The 21,958-nt window shown below is 37.1% G+C and overlaps 1 protein-coding gene across 1 annotated transcript in view; it reads left to right on the forward strand.

The window, feature by feature from the left end:
- LOC115127831 (lysine-specific demethylase phf2-like) overlaps positions 1-21,958 on the forward strand; it is a 156,368-nt gene that overhangs the window by 46,352 nt on the left and 88,058 nt on the right. The window contains exons 7-9 of the mRNA XM_065022068.1: positions 3,164-3,326; positions 14,737-14,824; positions 18,266-18,372. Coding sequence (XP_064878140.1) covers positions 3,164-3,326; positions 14,737-14,824; positions 18,266-18,372 — 358 coding nt within the window. The remainder of the gene's footprint in view (positions 1-3,163; positions 3,327-14,736; positions 14,825-18,265; positions 18,373-21,958) is intronic.

The raw sequence follows: 21,958 nt of genomic DNA on the forward strand, positions 1-21,958 counted from the left end.
ATAGTACACTACTGTAGACCAGGACCCTATTCCCTATATAGTGCACTACTATAGACCAGGGCCCTATTCCCTATATAGTGCACTACTTTAGACCAGGGCCCTATTCCCTATATAGTGTACTACTTTAGACCAGGGCCCTATTCCCTATATAGTGTACTACTTTAGACCAGAGCCCTATTCCCTATATAGTGTACTACTTTAGACCAGAGCCCTATTCCCTATATAGTGTACTACTTTAGACCAGGCCCTATTCCCTATATAGTGTACTACTTTAGACCAGGGCCCTATTCCCTATATAGTGTACTACTTTAGACCAGAACCCTAGACCAGAATTCCCTATATAGTGTACTATAGACCAGAGCCCTGCACTACGTTAGACCAGGACCCTATTCCCTATATAGTGCACTACTTTAGACCAGGGCCCTATTCCCTATATAGTGCACTACTTTAGACCAGGGCCCTATGCCCTATATAGTGCACTACTATAGACCAGAGCCCTATTCCCTATATAGTGCACTACTTTAGACCAGAACCCTATTCCCTATATAGTGTACTACTTTAGACCAGAGCCCTATTCCCTATATAGTGCACTACGTTAGACCAGGACCCTATTCCCTATGTAGTGCACTACTTTATACCAGGGCCCTATTCCCTATATAGTGCACTACTTTATACCAGAGCCCTATTCCCTATATAGTGCACTACTTTATACCAGGGCCCTATTCCCTATATAGTACACTACTGTAGACCAGGACCCTATTCCCTATATAGTGCACTACTATAGACCAGGGCCCTATTCCCTATATAGTGCACTACTTTATACCAGGGCCCTATTCCCTATATAGTCCACTACTTTAGACCAGGGCCCTATTCCCTATATAGTGTACTACTTTAGACCAGGGCCCTATTCCCTATATAGTGTACTACTTTAGACCAGGACCCTATTCCCTATATAGTGCACTACTATAGACCAGGGCCCTATTCCCTATATAGTGCACTACTTTATACCAGGGCCCTATTCCCTATATAGTGTACTACTTTAGACCAGGACCCTATTCCCTATATAGTGTACTACCTTAGACCAGAGCCCTATTCCCTATATAGTGTACTACTTTAGACCAGAGCCCTATTCCCTATATAGTGTACTACTTTAGACCAGGGCCCTATTCCCTATATAGTGCACTACTTTAGACCAGGGCCCTATTCCCTATATAGTGCACTACTTTAGACCAGGGCCCTATTCCCTATATAGTGCACTACTTTAGACCAGGGCCCTATTCCCTATGTAGTGTACTACTTTAGACCAGGGCCCTATTCCCTATATAGTGTACTACTTTAGACCAGAGCCCTATTCCCTATATAGTGTACTACTTTAGACCAGAGCCCTATTCCCTATATAGTGTACTACTATAGACCAGGGCCCTATTCCCTATATAGTGTACTACTTTAGACCAGAGCCCTATTCCCTATATAGTGTACTACTTTAGACCAGGGCCCTATTCCCTATATAGTGCACTACTTTAGACCAGGGCCCTATTCCCTATATAGTGCACTACTTTAGACCAGGGCCCTATTCCCTATATAGTGCACTACTTTAGACCAGGGCCCTATTCCCTATATAGTGCACTACTTTAGACCAGGGCCCTATTCCCTATGTAGTGTACTACTTTAGACCAGGGCCCTATTCCCTATATAGGGCACTACTTTAGACCAGGGCCCTATTCCCTATATAGTGCACTACTTTAGACCAGAGCCCTATTCCCTATATAGTGTACTACTTTAGACCAGAGCCCTATTCCCTATATAGTGCACTACTTTAGACCAGAGCCCTATTCCCTATATAGTGTACTACTTTAGACCAGAGCCCTATTCCCTATATAGTGCACTACTTTAGACCAGAGCCCTATTCCCTATATAGTGTACTACTTTAGACCAGGGCCCTATTCCCTATATAGTGCACTACTTTAGACCAGGACCCTATTCCCTATATAGTGCACTACTTTAGACCAGGACCCTATTCCCTATATAGTGTACTACTATAGACCAGGGCCCTATTCCCTATATAGTGTACTACTATAGACCAGGGCCCTATTCCCTATATAGTGTACTACTATAGACAAGGGCCCTATTCCCTATATAGTGTACTACTATAGACCAGGGCCCTATTCCCTATATAGTGTACTACTTTAGACCAGAACCCTATTCCCTATATAGTGCACTACTATAGACCAGGGCCCTATTCCCTATATAGTGTACTACTTTAGACCCTATTCCCTATATAGTGTACTACTATAGACCAGGGCCCTATTCCCTATATAGTGTACTACTTTAGACCCTATTCCCTATATAGTGTACTACTATAGACCAGAGCCCTATTCCCTATATAGTGTACTACTATAGACCAGGGCCCTATTCCCTATATAGTGTACTACTTTAGACCCTATTCCCTATATAGTGTACTACTATAGACCAGAGCCCTATTCCCTATATAGTGTACTACTATAGACCAGGGCCCTATTCCCTATATAGTGCACTACTATAGACCAGGGCCCTATTCCCTATATAGTGTACTACTTTAGACCCTATTCCCTATATAGTGTACTACTATAGACCAGGGCCCTATTCCCTATATAGTGTACTACTTTAGACCCTATTCCCTATATAGTGTACTACTATAGACCAGAGCCCTATTCCCTATATAGTGCACTACTATAGACCAGGGCCCTATTCCCTATATAGTGTACTACTTTAGACCCTATTCCCTATATAGTGTACTACTATAGACCAGAGCCCTATTCCCTATATAGTGTACTACTATAGACCAGAACCCTATTCCCTATATAGTGTACTACTATAGACCAGGGCCCTATTCCCTATATAGTGCACTACTATAGACCAGAGCCCTATTCCCTATATAGTGTACTACTTTAGACCAGGACCCTATTCCCTATATAGTGCACTACTTTAGACCAGGACCCTATTCCCTATATAGTGTACTACTTTAGACCCTATTCCCTATATAGTGCACTACTTTAGACCCTATTCCCTATATAGTGCACTACTTTAGACCAGGGCCTCTGTAGCATGAGTCTATAACTAACCAATCAAAACAATGATAAACTGGTCCTGTTGTTGTTGTTGTTGTTGTTGTTGTTGTTTCCAGGGAGAGAAGATCTTCTTCCTGATCAAGCCCACGTCAGCCAACCTATCGTTGTACGAGCGCTGGAGGTCCTCAGCCAATCACACAGAGATGTTCTTCGCCGACCAGGTGGACAAGTGTTACAAGTGTACTCTGAAGCAGGGACAGACCCTATTCATACCATCAGGTTAGTGCACTCTGAAGTAGGGACCATCAGGTTAGTGCACTCTGAAGTAGGGACCATCAGGTTAGTGCACTCTGAAGTAGGGACCATCAGGTTAGTGCACTCTGAAGCAGGGACAGACCCTATTCATACCATCAGGTTAGTGCACTCTGAAGCAGGGACAGACCCTATTCATACCATCAGGTTAGTGCACTCTGAAGCAGGGACAGACCCTATTCATACCATCAGGTTAGTGCACTCTGAAGCAGGGACCATCAGGTTAGTGCACTCTGAAGCAGGGACAGACCCTATTCATACCATCAGGTTAGTGCACTCTGAAGCAGGGACAGACCCTATTCATACCATCAGGTTAGTGCACTCTGAAGCAGGGACAGACCCTATTCATACCATCAGGTTAGTGCACTCTGAAGCAGGGACAGACCCTATTCATACCATCAGGTTAGTGCACTCTGAAGCAGGGACCATCAGGTTAGTGCACTCTGAAGCAGGGACCATCAGGTTAGTGCACTCTGAAGTAGGGACCATCAGGTTAGTGCACTCTGAAGCAGGGACCATCATGTTAGTGCACTCTGAAGCAGGGACAGACACTATTCATACCATCAGGTTAGTGCACTCTGAAGTAGGGACCATCAGGTTAGTGCACTCTGAAGACCCTATTCATATGTAATGTGTGTATATAATGTGTGTATATAATGTGTGTATATAATGTGTGTATGTAATGTGTGTATATAATGTGTTGGTGTGTATATAATGTGTGTATATAATGTGTGTATGCAATGTGTGTATATAATGTGTGTATATAATGTGTGTATATAATGTGTTGGTGTGTATATAATGTGTGTATATAATGTGTGTATATAATGTGTGTATGTAATGTGTGTATATAATGTGTGTATATAATGTGTGTATATAATGTGTGTATATAATGTGTGTATATAATGTGTGTATATAATGTGTGTATATAATGTGTTGGTGTGTATATAATGTGTGTATATAATGTGTGTATGCAATGTGTGTATATAATGTGTGTATATAATGTGTGTATATAATGTGTGTATATAATGTGTGTATATAATGTGTGTATATAATGTGTGTATGTAATGTGTGTATATAATGTGTGTATATAATGTGTGTATATAATGTGTGTATATAATGTGTGTATATAATGTGTGTATATAATGTGTGTATGTAATGTGTGTATGTAATGTGTGTATATAATGTGTGTATATAATGTGTGTATATAATGTGTGTATATAATGTGTGTATATAATGTGTTGGTGTGTATATAATGTGTGTATATAATGTGTGTATGCAATGTGTGTATATAATGTGTTGGTGTGTATATAATGTGTGTATATAATGTGTTGGTGTGTATATAATGTGTGTATATAATGTGTGTATGTAATGTGTGTATATAATGTGTGTATATAATGTGTGTATGTAATGTGTGTATATAATGTGTGTATATAATGTGTGTATGTAATGTGTGTATATAATGTGTGTATATAATGTGTGTATATAATGTGTGTATATAATGTGTGTATGTAATGTGTGTATATAATGTGTGTATATAATGTGTGTATGTAATGTGTGTATATAATGTGTGTATATAATGTGTTGGTGTGTATATAATGTGTGTATATAATGTGTGTATGCAATGTGTGTATATAATGTGTGTATATAATGTGTGTATATAATGTGTGTATATAATGTGTGTATATAATGTGTGTATGTAATGTGTGTATATAATGTGTGTATATAATGTGTGTATATAATGTGTGTATATAATGTGTGTATATAATGTGTGTATATAATGTGTGTATATAATGTGTGTATGTAATGTGTGTATATAATGTGTGTATATAATGTGTGTATATAATGTGTGTATATAATGTGTGTATATAATGTGTGTATATAATGTGTTGGTGTGTATATAATGTGTGTATATAATGTGTATATAATGTGTATGCAATGTGTGTATGCAATGTGTGTATATAATGTGTGTATATAATGTGTTGGTGTGTATATAATGTGTGTATATAATGTGTGTATGTAATGTGTGTATATAATGTGTGTATGTAATGTGTGTATATAATGTGTGTATATAATGTGTGTATATAATGTGTGTATGTAATGTGTGTATATAATGTGTGTATATAATGTGTGTATATAATGTGTGTATATAATGTGTGTATGTAATGTGTGTATGTAATGTGTGTATATAATGTGTGTATATAATGTGTGTATGTAATGTGTGTATATAATGTGTGTATATAATGTGTGTATATAATGTGTGTATATAATGTGTTGGTGTGTATATAATGTGTGTATATAATGTGTGTATGTAATGTGTGTATATAATGTGTGTATGCAATGTGTTGGTGTGTATATAATGTGTGTATATAATGTGTGTATGCAATGTGTTGGTGTGTATATAATGTGTGTATATAATGTGTGTATATAATGTGTGTATGTAATGTGTGTATATAATGTGTGTATGCAATGTGTGTATATAATGTGTGTATATAATGTGTGTATATAATGTGTGTATGCAATGTGTTGGTGTGTATATAATGTGTGTATGTAATGTGTGTATGTAATGTGTGTATGTAATGTGTGTATGTAATGTGTGTATGTAATGTGTTGGTGTGTATATAATGTGTGTATGTAATGTGTGTATGTAATGTGTTGGTGTGTATATAATGTGTGTATATAATGTGTGTATATAATGTGTTGGTGTGTATATAATGTGTGTATATAATGTGTGTATGTAATGTGTGTATATAATGTGTGTATATAATGTGTGTATATAATGTGTGTATATAATGTGTGTATATAATGTGTGTATATAATGTGTGTATATAATGTGTTGGTGTGTATATAATGTGTGTATATAATGTGTGTATGCAATGTGTGTATATAATGTGTGTATATAATGTGTGTATGCAATGTGTGTATATAATGTGTGTATGTAATGTGTGTATATAATGTGTGTATGTAATGTGTTGGTGTGTATATAATGTGTGTATATAATGTGTGTATATAATGTGTGTATGTAATGTGTGTATATAATGTGTGTATGCAATGTGTGTATATAATGTGTGTATGCAATGTGTGTATATAATGTGTGTATATAATGTGTGTATATAATGTGTTGGTGTGTATATAATGTGTGTATATAATGTGTGTATGCAATGTGTGTATATAATGTGTGTATGTAATGTGTGTATGTAATGTGTGTATATAATGTGTGTATATAATGTGTGTATATAATGTGTGTATATAATGTGTGTATATAATGTGTGTATGTAATGTGTGTATATAATGTGTGTATATAATGTGTGTATATAATGTGTTGGTGTGTATATAATGTGTGTATATAATGTGTGTATATAATGTGTGTATATAATGTGTGTATATAATGTGTTGGTGTGTATATAATGTGTGTATGTAATGTGTGTATGTAATGTGTGTATGTAATGTGTGTATATAATGTGTGTATATAATGTGTTGGTGTGTATATAATGTGTGTATATAATGTGTGTATATAATGTGTGTATGTAATGTGTGTATGTAATGTGTGTATGTAATGTGTGTATATAATGTGTGTATATAATGTGTGTATGTAATGTGTGTATATAATGTGTGTATATAATGTGTTGGTGTGTATATAATGTGTGTATATAATGTGTGTATATAATGTGTGTATGTAATGTGTGTATATAATGTGTGTATATAATGTGTGTATATAATGTGTTGGTGTGTATATAATGTGTGTATATAATGTGTGTATATAATGTGTGTATATAATGTGTGTATGTAATGTGTGTATATAATGTGTGTATATAATGTGTTGGTGTGTATATAATGTGTGTATATAATGTGTGTATATAATGTGTTGGTGTGTATATAATGTGTGTATATAATGTGTGTATATAATGTGTGTATATAATGTGTGTATATAATGTGTGTATATAATGTGTTGGTGTGTATATAATGTGTGTATGTAATGTGTGTATGCAATGTGTGTATATAATGTGTGTATATAATGTGTGTATATAATGTGTGTATATAATGTGTGTATATAATGTGTGTATATAATGTGTGTATATAATGTGTGTATGTAATGTGTGTATATAATGTGTGTATATAATGTGTGTATATAATGTGTGTATGTAATGTGTGTATATAATGTGTTGGTGTGTATATAATGTGTGTATATAATGTGTTGGTGTGTATATAATGTGTTGGTGTGTATATAATGTGTGTATATAATGTGTTGGTGTGTATATAATGTGTGTATATAATGTGTGTATATAATGTGTGTATGCAATGTGTGTATATAATGTGTGTATGTAATGTGTGTATATAATGTGTGTATATAATGTGTGTATATAATGTGTGTATGTAATGTGTGTATATAATGTGTGTATATAATGTGTGTATATAATGTGTGTATGTAATGTGTTGGTGTGTATATAATGTGTGTATATAATGTGTTGGTGTGTATATAATGTGTGTATATAATGTGTTGGTGTGTATATAATGTGTGTATATAATGTGTGTATATAATGTGTGTATGCAATGTGTGTATATAATGTGTGTATGTAATGTGTGTATATAATGTGTGTATATAATGTGTGTATATAATGTGTGTATGTAATGTGTGTATATAATGTGTGTATATAATGTGTGTATATAATGTGTGTATATAATGTGTGTATATAATGTGTGTATATAATGTGTGTATGTAATGTGTGTATATAATGTGTGTATGTAATGTGTGTATATAATGTGTGTATGTAATGTGTGTATATAATGTGTGTATATAATGTGTGTATATAATGTGTGTATATAATGTGTGTATATAATGTGTGTATATAATGTGTTGGTGTGTATATAATGTGTGTATATAATGTGTGTATATAATGTGTGTATATAATGTGTGTATATAATGTGTGTATATAATGTGTGTATGTAATGTGTGTATGTAATGTGTGTATATAATGTGTGTATGTAATGTGTGTATATAATGTGTGTATATAATGTGTGTATATAATGTGTGTATATAATGTGTGTATATAATGTGTTGGTGTGTATATAATGTGTGTATATAATGTGTGTATATAATGTGTGTATATAATGTGTGTATATAATGTGTGTATATAATGTGTGTATGTAATGTGTGTATGTAATGTGTGTATATAATGTGTGTATGTAATGTGTGTATATAATGTGTGTATATAATGTGTGTATATAATGTGTGTATATAATGTGTGTATATAATGTGTGTATATAATGTGTGTATGTAATGTGTGTATATAATGTGTGTATATAATGTGTGTATATAATGTGTGTATATAATGTGTTGGTGTGTATATAATGTGTGTATATAATGTGTGTATATAATGTGTGTATATAATGTGTGTATGTAATGTGTGTATGTAATGTGTGTATGTAATGTGTGTATATAATGTGTTGGTGTGTATATAATGTGTGTATATAATGTGTGTATATAATGTGTGTATGTAATGTGTGTATATAATGTGTTGGTGTGTATGTAATGTGTGTATATAATGTGTGTATATAATGTGTGTATATAATGTGTTGGTGTGTATATAATGTGTGTATATAATGTGTGTATATAATGTGTGTATATAATGTGTGTATATAATGTGTGTATGTAATGTGTGTATGTAATGTGTGTATGTAATGTGTGTATGTAATGTGTGTATATAATGTGTGTATATAATGTATATAATGTGTGTATATAATGTGTGTATATAATGTGTGTATATAATGTGTGTATATAATGTGTGTATATAATGTGTGTATATATGTGTATGTGTGTATATAATGTGTGTATGTAATGTGTGTATGTAATGTGTGTATATAATGTATATAATGTGTGTATATAATGTGTGTATATAATGTGTGTATGTAATGTGTGTATGTAATGTGTGTATGTAATGTGTGTATATAATGTGTGTATATAATGTGTGTATGTAATGTGTGTATATAATGTGTGTATATAATGTGTGTATATAATGTGTGTATATAATGTGTGTATATAATGTGTGTATATAATGTGTGTATGTAATGTGTGTATATAATGTGTGTATATAATGTGTGTATATAATGTGTGTATATAATGTGTTGGTGTGTATATAATGTGTGTATATAATGTGTGTATATAATGTGTGTGTATATAATGTGTGTATATAATGTGTGTATGTAATGTGTGTATGTAATGTGTGTATGTAATGTGTGTATATAATGTGTTGGTGTGTATATAATGTGTGTATATAATGTGTGTATATAATGTGTGTATGTAATGTGTGTATATAATGTGTTGGTGTGTATGTAATGTGTGTATATAATGTGTGTATATAATGTGTGTATATAATGTGTTGGTGTGTATATAATGTGTGTATATAATGTGTGTATATAATGTGTGTATATAATGTGTGTATATAATGTGTGTATGTAATGTGTGTATATAATGTGTGTATGTAATGTGTGTATGTAATGTGTGTATATAATGTGTGTATATAATGTGTGTATATAATGTGTGTATATAATATGTGTATGTAATGTGTGTATGTAATGTGTGTATGTAATGTGTGTATATAATGTGTGTATATAATGTGTTGGTGTGTATATAATGTGTGTATATAATGTGTGTATGTAATGTGTGTATATAATGTGTGTATGTAATGTGTGTATGTAATGTGTGTATATAATGTGTGTATATAATGTGTGTATATAATGTGTGTATGTAATGTGTGTATGTAATGTGTGTATGTAATGTGTGTATATAATGTGTGTATATAATGTGTATATTGTGTGTGTATATAATGTGTGTATGTAATGTGTGTATATATATAATGTGTATATAATGTGTGTATATAATGTGTGTATATAATGTGTGTATATAATGTGTGTATGTAATGTGTGTATATAATGTGTGTATATAATGTGTGTATGTAATGTGTGTATGTAATGTGTGTATATAATGTGTGTATATAATGTGTGTATGTAATGTGTGTATATAATGTGTTGGTGTGTATATAATGTGTGTATATAATGTGTGTATGTAATGTGTGTATGTAATGTGTGTATATAATGTGTGTATATAATGTGTGTATGTAATGTGTGTATATAATGTGTTGGTGTGTATATAATGTGTGTATATAATGTGTGTATATAATGTGTGTATGTAATGTGTGTATGTAATGTGTGTATATAATGTGTGTATGTAATGTGTGTATATAATGTGTGTATATAATGTGTGTATGTAATGTGTGTATATAATGTGTGTATATAATGTGTGTATGTAATGTGTGTATATAATGTGTGTATATAATGTGTGTATGTAATGTGTGTATATAATGTGTGTATATAATGTGTTGGTGTGTATGTAATGTGTGTATATAATGTGTGTATATAATGTGTGTATGTAATGTGTTGGTGTGTATGTAATGTGTGTATGTAATGTGTGTATATAATGTGTTGGTGTGTATATAATGTGTGTATATAATGTGTGTATATAATGTGTGTATGTAATGTGTGTATGTAATGTGTGTATGTAATGTGTATTAATGTGTTGGTGTGTATATAATGTGTATGTAATGTGTGTATATAATGTGTGTATATAATGTGTGTATATAATGTGTGTATATAATGTGTGTATATAATGTGTTAATGTGTGTATATAATAATGTGTGTATGTAATGTGTGTATATAATGTGTGTATGTAATGTGTGTATATAATGTGTGTATGTAATGTGTGTATGTAATGTGTGTATATAATGTGTGTATATAATGTGTGTATGTAATGTGTGTATGTAATGTGTGTATATAATGTGTGTATAATGTGTGTATGTAATGTGTATGTAATAATGTGTGTATGTAATGTGTGTATGTAATGTGTGTATATAATGTGTGTATGTAATGTGTGTATGTAATGTGTGTATGTAATGTGTGTATGTAATGTGTGTATATAATGTGTGTATGTAATGTGTGTATGTAATGTGTGTATGTAATGTGTGTATGTAATGTGTGTATATAATGTGTTGGTGTGTATATAATGTGTGTATATAATGTGTGTATATAATGTGTGTATGTAATGTGTGTATATAATGTGTTGGTGTGTATATAATGTGTGTATATAATGTGTGTATATAATGTGTGTATATAATGTGTGTATATAATGTGTGTATATAATGTGTGTATATAATGTGTGTATGTAATGTGTGTATATAATGTGTGTATATAATGTGTTGGTGTGTATATAATGTGTGTATATAATGTGTTGGTGTGTATGTAATGTGTGTATGTAATGTGTGTATATAATGTGTGTATGTAATGTGTTGGTGTGTATATAATGTGTGTATGTAATGTGTGTATGTAATGTGTGTATGTAATGTGTGTATGTAATGTGTGTATATAATGTGTTGGTGTGTATGTAATGTGTGTATATAATGTGTGTATATAATGTGTGTATGTAATGTGTGTATGTAATGTGTGTATGTAATGTGTGTATGTAATGTGTGTATGTAATGTGTGTATGTAATGTGTGTATGTAATGTGTGTATATAATGTGTGTATATAATGTGTGTATGTAATGTGTTGGTGTGTATATAATGTGTGTATGTAATGTGTGTATGTAATGTGTGTATGTAATGTGTGTATATAATGTGTGTATATAATGTGTGTATATAATGTGTGTATGTAATGTGTGTATATAATGTGTGTATGTAATGTGTGTATATAATGTGTGTATGTAATGTGTGTATATAATGTGTGTATATAATGTGTGTATGTAATGTGTGTATATAATGTGTGTATATAATGTGTGTATATAATGTGTGTATATAATGTGTGTATGTAATGTGTGTATATAATGTGTGTATATAATGTGTGTATATAATGTGTGTATGTAATGTGTGTATATAATGTGTGTATATAATGTGTGTATGTAATGTGTGTATATAATGTGTGTATATAATGTGTGTATATAATGTGTGTATATAATGTGTGTATGTAATGTGTTGGTGTGTATATAATGTGTGTATATAATGTGTGTATGTAATGTGTGTATGTAATGTGTGTATATAATGTGTGTATATAATGTGTGTATGTAATGTGTGTATATAATGTGTGTATATAATGTGTGTATATAATGTGTGTATGTAATGTGTGTATATAATGTGTTGGTGTGTATGTAATGTGTGTATATAATGTGTGTATATAATGTGTGTATATAATGTGTGTATGTAATGTGTGTATGTAATGTGTGTATATAATGTGTGTATGTAATGTGTGTATATAATGTGTTGGTGTGTATATAATGTGTGTATATAATGTGTGTATATAATGTGTGTATGTAATGTGTGTATGTAATGTGTTGGTGTGTATATAATGTGTGTATGTAATGTGTGTATGTAATGTGTTGGTGTGTATATAATGTGTGTATATAATGTGTGTATGTAATGTGTGTATGTAATGTGTTGGTGTGTATATAATGTGTGTATATAATGTGTGTATATAATGTGTGTATGTAATGTGTGTATATAATGTGTTGGTGTGTATATAATGTGTGTATATAATGTGTGTATATAATGTGTGTATGTAATGTGTGTATGTAATGTGTGTATATAATGTGTTGGTGTGTATATAATGTGTGTATATAATGTGTGTATATAATGTGTGTATATAATGTGTGTATATAATGTGTGTATATAATGTGTGTATATAATGTGTGTATGTAATGTGTGTATGTAATGTGTGTATATAATGTGTGTATATAATGTGTGTATGTAATGTGTCTATATAATGTGTTGGTGTGTATATAATGTGTGTATATAATGTGTGTATGTAATGTGTGTATATAATGTGTGTATATAATGTGTGTATATAATGTGTGTATATAATGTGTGTATATAATGTGTGTATGTAATGTGTGTATATAATGTGTGTATATAATGTGTGTATATAATGTGTTGGTGTGTATATAATGTGTGTATATAATGTGTTGGTGTGTATATAATGTGTGTATATAATGTGTGTATGTAATGTGTGTATATAATGTGTGTATATAATGTGTGTATATAATGTGTGTATATAATGTGTGTATGTAATGTGTGTATATAATGTGTGTATATAATGTGTGTATATAATGTGTTGGTGTGTATATAATGTGTGTATATAATGTGTTGGTGTGTATATAATGTGTGTATATAATGTGTGTATGTAATGTGTGTATGTAATGTGTGTATATAATGTGTTGGTGTGTATATAATGTGTGTATATAATGTGTGTATGTAATGTGTTGGTGTGTATATAATGTGTGTATATAATGTGTGTATGTAATGTGTTGGTGTGTATATAATGTGTGTATATAATGTGTTGGTGTGTATATAATGTGTGTATATGTGTGTATATAATGTGTGTATGTAATGTGTGTATATAATGTGTGTATATAATGTGTGTATGTAATGTGTGTATATAATGTGTGTATGTAATGTGTTGGTGTGTATATAATGTGTGTATATAATGTGTTGGTGTGTATATAATGTGTGTATATAATGTGTTGGTGTGTATATAATGTGTGTATATAATGTGTGTATATAATGTGTGTATATAATGTGTGTATATAATGTGTGTATATAATGTGTGTATGTAATGTGTTGGTGTGTATATAATGTGTGTATATAATGTGTGTATGTAATGTGTGTATGTAATGTGTGTATGTAATGTGTTGGTGTGTATATAATGTGTGTATATAATGTGTTGGTGTGTATATAATGTGTGTATATAATGTGTTGGTGTGTATATAATGTGTGTATATAATGTGTTGGTGTGTATATAATGTGTGTATATAATGTGTGTATGTAATGTGTGTATATAATGTGTGTATATAATGTGTGTATGTAATGTGTGTATGTAATGTGTGTATATAATGTGTGTATATAATGTGTGTATGTAATGTGTGTATGTAATGTGTGTATGTAATGTGTGTATGTAATGTGTGTATGTAATGTGTGTATATAATGTGTGTATGTAATGTGTGTATATAATGTGTGTATATAATGTGTGTATGTAATGTGTTGGTGTGTATATAATGTGTGTATATAATGTGTTGGTGTGTATATAATGTGTGTATATAATGTGTGTATGTAATGTGTGTATGTAATGTGTGTATGTAATGTGTGTATATAATGTGTTGGTGTGTATATAATGTGTGTATATAGTGTGTTGGTGTGTATATAATGTGTGTATATAATGTGTGTATATAATGTGTTGGTGTGTATATAATGTGTGTATATAATGTGTGTATATAATGTGTGTATATAATGTGTGTATATAATGTGTGTATGTAATGTGTGTATGTAATGTGTTCTGTTCCCAGGTTGGATCAATGCAGTTCTGACTCCAGTGGACACGCTGGCCTTTTCCGGACACTTTGTCCACAACCTGAGTGTTGAGATGCAGATGAGGTGAGAACATCACTAGTTTCAATGAGGAGGTGAGAACATCACTAGTTTCAATGAGGAGGTGAGAACATCACTAGTTTCAATGAGGAGGTGAGAACATCACTAGTTTCAATGAGGAGGTGAGAACATCACTAGTTTCAATGAGGTGAGAACATCGCTAGTTTCAATGAGGTGAGAACATCACTAGTTTCAATGAGGAGGTGAGAACATCGCTAGTTTCAATGAGGAGGTGGACTCACTAGTTTCAATGAGGAGGTGAGAACATCACTAGTTTCAATGAGGAGGTGAGAACATCACTAGTTTCAATGAGGAGGTGAGAACATCACTAGTTTCAATGAGGAGGTGAGAACATCACTAGTTTCAATGAGGAGGTGAGAACATCACTAGTTTCAATGAGGAGGTGAGAACATCACTAGTTTCAATGAGGAGGTGGACTCACTAGTTTCAATGAGGAGGTGAGAACATCGCTAGTTTCAATGAGGAGGTGGACTCACTAGTTTCAATGAGGAGGTGAGAACATCGCTAGTTTCAATGAGGAGGTGGACTCACTAGTTTCAATGAGGAGGTGGACTCACTAGTTTCAATGAGGAGGTGAGAACGTCGCTAGTGTCAATGAGGAGGTGAGAACATCACTAGTTTTAATGAGGTGGACTCACTAGTTTCAATGAGGAGGTGAGAACATCGCTAGTTTCAATGAGGAGGTGAGAACATCACTAGTTTCAATGAGGAGGTGAGAACATCGCTAGTTTCAATGAGGAGGTGGGCTCACTAGTTTCAATGAGGAGGTGAGAACATCACTAGTTTCAATGAGGAGGTGAGAACATCACTAGTTTCAATGAGGAGGTGAGAACATCGCTAGTTTCAATGAGGAGGTGAGAACATCACTAGTTTCAATGAGGAGGTGGACTCACTAGTTTCAATGAGGAGGTGAGAACATCACTAGTTTCAATGAGGAGGTGAGAACATCACTAGTTTCAATGAGGAGGTGAGAACATCACTAGTTTCAATGAGGAGGTGGACTCACTAGTTTCAATGAGGAGGTGAGAACATCACTAGTTTCAATGAGGAGGTGAGAACATCACTAGTTTCAATGAGGAGGTGAGAACATCACTAGTTTCAATGAGGAGGTGGACTCACTAGTTTCAATGAGGAGGTGAGAACATCACTAGTTTCAATGAGGAGGTGGACTCACTAGTTTCAATGAGGTGAGAACATCGCTAGTTTCAATGAGGTGAGAACATCACTAGTTTCAATGAGGAGGTGAGAACATCACTAGTTTCAATGAGGAGGTGAGAACATCACTAGTTTCAATGAGGAGGTGAGAACATCACTAGTTTCAATGAGGAGGTGAGAACATCACTAGTTTCAATGAGGAGGTGGAACTCACTAGTTTCAATGAGGAGGTGGGAGGTGTGAGAACATCACTAGTTTCAATGAGGAGGTGGACTCACTAGTTTCAATGAGGTGAGAACATCGCTAGTTTCAATGAGGTGAGAACATCACTAGTTTCAATGAGGAGGTGAGAACATCACTAGTTTCAATGAGGAGGTGAGAACATCGCTAGTTTCAATGAGGAGGTGAGAACATCGCTAGTTTCAATGAGGAGGTGAGAACATCACTAGTGTCAATGAGGAGATGGACTCTCTAGTTTCAATGAGGAGGTGGGCTCACTAGTTTCAATGAGGAGGTGGACTCACTAGTTTCAATGAGGTGAGAACATCACTAGTTTCAATGAGGAGGTGAGAACATCACTAGTTTCAATGAGGAGGTGAGAACATCACTAGTTTCAATGAGGAGGTGAGAACATCACTAGTTTCAATGAGGAGGTGGACTCACTAGTTTCAATGAGGAGGTGAGAACATCACTAGTTTCAATGAGGAGGTGAGAACATCACTAGTTTCAATGAGGAGGTGAGAACATCACTAGTTTCAATGAGGAGGTGAGAACATCACTAGTTTCAATGAGGAGGTGAGAACATCACTAGTTTCAATGAGGAGGTGAGAACATCACTAGTTTCAATGAGGAGGTGAGAACATCACTAGTTTCAATGAGGAGGTGAGAACATCACTAGTTTCAATGAGGAGGTGAGAACATCACTAGTTTCAATGAGGAGGTGAGAACATCGCTAGTTTCAATGAGGAGGTGAGAACATCACTAGTTTCAATGAGGAGGTGGACTCACTAGTTTCAATGAGGAGGTGGACTCACTAGTTTCAATGAGGAGGTGAGAACATCACTAGTTTCAATGAGGAGGTGAGAACATCACTAGTTTCAATGAGGAGGTGAGAACATCACTAGTTTCAATGAGGAGGTGGACTCACTAGTTTCAATGAGGAGGTGAGAACATCACTAGTTTCAATGAGGAGGTGGACTCACTAGTTTCAATGAGGTGAGAACATCGCTAGTTTCAATGAGGTAAGAACATCACTAGTTTCAATGAGGAGGTGGACTCACTAGTTTCAATGAGGAGGTGAGAACATCACTAGTTTCAATGAGGAGGTGAGAACATCACTAGTTTCAATGAGGAGGTGAGAACATCGCTAGTTTCAATGAGGAGGTGAGAACATCACTAGTGTCAATGAGGAGGTGGACTCACTAGTTTCAATGAGGAGGTGGGCTCACTAGTTTCAATGAGGAGGTGGACTCACTAGTTTCAATGAGGAGGTGAGAACATCACTAGTTTCAATGAGGAGGTGAGAACATCACTAGTTTCAATGAGGAGGTGAGAACATCACTAGTTTCAATGAGGAGGTGAGAACATCACTAGTTTCAATGAGGAGGTGGACTCACTAGTTTCAATGAGGAGGTGAGAACATCACTAGTTTCAATGAGGAGGTGAGAACATCACTAGTTTCAATGAGGAGGTGAGAACATCGCTAGTTTCAATGAGGAGGTGGACTCACTAGTTTCAATGAGGAGGTGAGAACATCACTAGTTTCAATGAGGAGGTGAGAACATCACTAGTTTCAATGAGGAGGTGGACTCACTAGTTTCAATGAGGAGGTGGGCTCACTAGTTTCAATGAGGAGGTGAGAACATCGCTAGTTTCAATGAGGAGGTGAGAACATCACTAGTTTCAATGAGGAGGTGAGAACATCACTAGTTTCAATGAGGAGGTGAGAACATCGCTAGTTTCAATGAGGAGGTGAGAACATCACTAGTTTCAATGAGGAGGTGAGAACATCGCTAGTTTCAATGAGGAGGTGAGAACATCGCTATTTCCAATGAGGAGGTGAGAACATCACTAGTTTCAATGAGGAGGTGAGAACATCACTAGTTTCAATGAGGAGGTGAGAACATCACTAGTTTCAATGAGGAGGTGGACTCTCCACTTTAACAGACGAGACAAAACCTTCAGCTGTGAGGTCACAACGTTTATCTCCCAGGTAAAGCACATTGTTTAAGTTATTTTCCATCTCTTTGTGTCGTCTTCTCTCCCTCCCAGAGCGTACGAGGTGGAGAAGCGTCTCAAGGTGAATTGTCTAACTCCGTTCCCCAACTTTGAGACTGCCTGCTGGTACGTGGGCCGACACCTGCTGGAGAGATTTAAAGGTACACTATTTATTTTATAACTTTCCCACTTCACGTCTGTCTGGTTTTAACTCCATGACTGTCTGGTTTTAACTCCATGTCTGTCTGGTTTTAACTCCATGACTGTCTGGTTTTAACTCCATGACTGTCTGGTTTTAACTCCATGACTGTCTGGTTTTAACTCCATTTCTGTCTGGTTTTAACTCCATGACTGTCTGGTTTTAACTCCATGTCTGTCTGGTTTTAACTCCATGACTGTCTGGTTTTAACTCCATTTCTGTCTGGTTTTAACTCCATGACTGTCTGGTTTTAACTCCATGTCTGTCTGGTTTTAACTCCATGACTGTCTGGTTTTAACTCCATTTCTGTCTGGTTTTAACTCCATGACTGTCTGGTTTTAACTCCATGTCTGTCTGGTTTTAACTCCATGACTGTCTGGTTTTAACTCCATTTCTGTCTGGTTTTAACTCCATGACTGTCTGGTTTTAACTCCATGTCGGTCTGGTTTTAACTCCATGTCTGTCTGGTTTTAACTCCATGTCGGTCTGGTTTTAACTCCATGTCTGTCTGGTTTTAACTCCATGTCTGTCTGGTTTTAACTCCATGACTGTCTGGTTTTAACTCCATGTCTGTCTGGTTTTAACTCCATGTCTGTCTGGTTTTAACTCCATGACTGTCTGGTTTTAACTCCATGACTGTCTGGTTTTAACTCCATGACTGTCTGGTTTTAACTCCATGTCTGTCTGGTTTTAACTCCATGTCTGTCTGGTTTTAACTCCATGATGTCTGTCTGGTTTTAACTCCATGACTGTCTGGTTTTAACTCCATGTCTGTCTGGTTTTAACTCCATGACTGTCTGGTTTTAACTCTATGTCTGTCTGGTTTCAATACACGACTATTTGGTTTTAATACACAACTATTAGTGTATGGGGCCGACTTTGGGTCTGTGACTTAACTAGCGGTGCAATGCGTTTCCTGTTCCCCTGGTGGTAGATAGCGTGTGTTCTCCCTACGGTCTGCTCCCTACGGTCTGCTCCCTACGGTCTGCTCCCTACGGTCTTCTCCCTACGGTCTTCTCCCTACGGTCTGCTCCCTACGGTCTTCTCCCTACGGTCTGCTCCCTACGGTCTTCTCCCTACGGTCTGCTCCCTACGGTCTTCTCCCTGGTGGTAGATAGCGTGTGTTCTCCCTACGGTCTGCTCCCTGGTGGTAGATAGCGTGTGTTCTCCCTACGGTCTGCTCCCTACGGTCTTCTCCCTGGTGGTAGATAGCGTGTGTTCTCCCTACGGTCTGCTCCCTACGGTCTGCTCCCTGGTGGTAGATAGCGTGTGTTCTCCCTACAGTCTGCTCCCTACGGTCTTCTCCCTACGGTCTTCTCCCTACAGTCTGCTCCCTACGGTCTTCTCCCTACGGTCTGCTCCCTACGGTCTGCTCCCTGGTGGGAGATAGCGTGTGTTTTCCCTACGGTCTGCTTCCTGGTGGTAGATAGCGTGTGTTCTCCCTACGGTCTGCTCCCTACGGTCTGCTCCCTACGGTCTTCTCCCTGGTGGTAGATAGCGTGTGTTCTCCCTACGGTCTGCTCCCTGGTGGTAGATAGCGTGTATTCTCCCTACGGTCTGCTCCCTACGGTCTGCTCCCTACGGTCTTCTCCCTGGTGGTAGATAGCGTGTGTTCTCCCTACGGTCTGCTCCCTACGGTCTTCTCCCTACGGTCTGCTCCCTACGGTCTTCTCCCTACGGTCTGCTCCCTACGGTCTGCTCCCTGGTGATAGATAGCGTGTGTTCTCCCTACGGTCTTCTCCCTACAGTCTGCTCCCTACGGTCTGCTCCCTACGGTCTGCTCCCTACGGTCTTCTCCCTGGTGGGAGATAGCGTGTGTTTTCCCTACGGTCTGCTCCCTGGTGGTAGATAGCGTGTGTTCTCCCTACGGTCTGCTCCCTACGGTCTGCTCCCTACGGTCTGCTCCCTACGGTCTTCTCCCTGGTGGTAGATAGCGTGTGTTCTCCCTACGGTCTGCTCCCTACGGTCTTCTCCCTACGGTCTGCTCCCTACGGTCTGCTCCCTGGTGGTAGATAGCGTGTGTTCTCCCTACGGTCTGCTCCCTACGGTCTTCTCCCTACGGTCTGCTCCCTATGGTCTTCTCCCTACGGTCTGCTCCCTACGGTCTGCTCCCTACAGTCTGCTCCCTGGTGGTAGATAGCGTGTGTTCTCCCTACGGTCTGCTCCCTACGGTCTTCTCCCTACGGTCTTCTCCCTACGGTCTGCTCCCTACGGTCTGCTCCCTACGGTCTTCTCCCTGGTGGTAGATAGCGTGTGTTCTCCCTACGGTCTGCTCCCTGGTGGTAGATAGCGTGTGTTCTCCCTACGGTCTGCTCCCTACGATCTGCTCCCTACGGTCTTCTCCCTGGTGGTAGATAGCGTGTGTTCTCCCTACGGTCTGCTCCCTACGGTCTTCTCCCTACGGTCTGCTCCCTACGGTCTGCTCCCTGGTGGTAGATAGCTTGTGTTCTCCCTACGGTCTGCTCCCTACGGTCTTCTCCCTACGGTCTGCCCCCTACGGTCTTCTCCCTACGGTCTGCTCCCTACGGTCTGCTCCCTACGGTCTTCTCCCTGGTGGTAGATAGCGTGTGTTCTCCCTACGGTCTGCTCCCTGGTGGTAGATAGCGTGTGTTCTCCCTACGGTCTGCTCCCTACGGTCTGCTCCCTACGGTCTTCTCCCTGGTGGTAGATAGCGTGTGTTCTCCCTACGGTCTGCTCCCTACGGTCTTCTCCCTACGGTCTGCTCCCTACGGTCTTCTCCCTACGGTCTGCTCCCTACGGTCTGCTCCCTGGTGGTAGATAGCGTGTGTTCTCCCTACGGTCTGCTCCCTACGATCTTCTCCCTACGGTCTGCTCCCTACGGTCTTCTCCCTACGGTCTGCTCCCTACGGTCTTCTCCCTGGTGGTAGATAGCGTGTGTTCTCCCTACGGTCTGCTCCCTACGGTCTTCTCCCTACGGTCTGCTCCCTACGGTCTGCTCCCTGGTGGTAGATAGCGTGTGTTCTCCCTACGGTCTGCTCCCTACGATCTGCTCCCTACGGTCTTCTCCCTGGTGGTAGATAGCGTGTGTTCTCCCTACGGTCTGCTCCCTACGGTCTTCTCCCTACGGTCTGCTCCCTACGGTCTGCTCCCTGGTGGTAGATAGCTTGTGTTCTCCCTACGGTCTGCTCCCTACGGTCTTCTCCCTACGGTCTGCCCCCTACGGTCTTCTCCCTACGGTCTGCTCCCTACGGTCTGCTCCCTACGGTCTTCTCCCTGGTGGTAGATAGCGTGTGTTCTCCCTACGGTCTGCTCCCTGGTGGTAGATAGCGTGTGTTCTCCCTACGGTCTGCTCCCTACGGTCTGCTCCCTACGGTCTTCTCCCTGGTGGTAGATAGCGTGTGTTCTCCCTACGGTCTGCTCCCTACGGTCTTCTCCCTACGGTCTGCTCCCTACGGTCTTCTCCCTACGGTCTGCTCCCTACGGTCTGCTCCCTGGTGGTAGATAGCGTGTGTTGTCCCTACGGTCTGCTCCCTACGATCTTCTCCCTACGGTCTGCTCCCTACGGTCTTCTCCCTACGGTCTGCTCC

This window comes from Oncorhynchus nerka, linkage group LG2 (genome assembly GCF_034236695.1).
Source record: "Oncorhynchus nerka isolate Pitt River linkage group LG2, Oner_Uvic_2.0, whole genome shotgun sequence".
Classification (NCBI taxonomy): Eukaryota; Metazoa; Chordata; class Actinopteri; order Salmoniformes; family Salmonidae; genus Oncorhynchus; species Oncorhynchus nerka.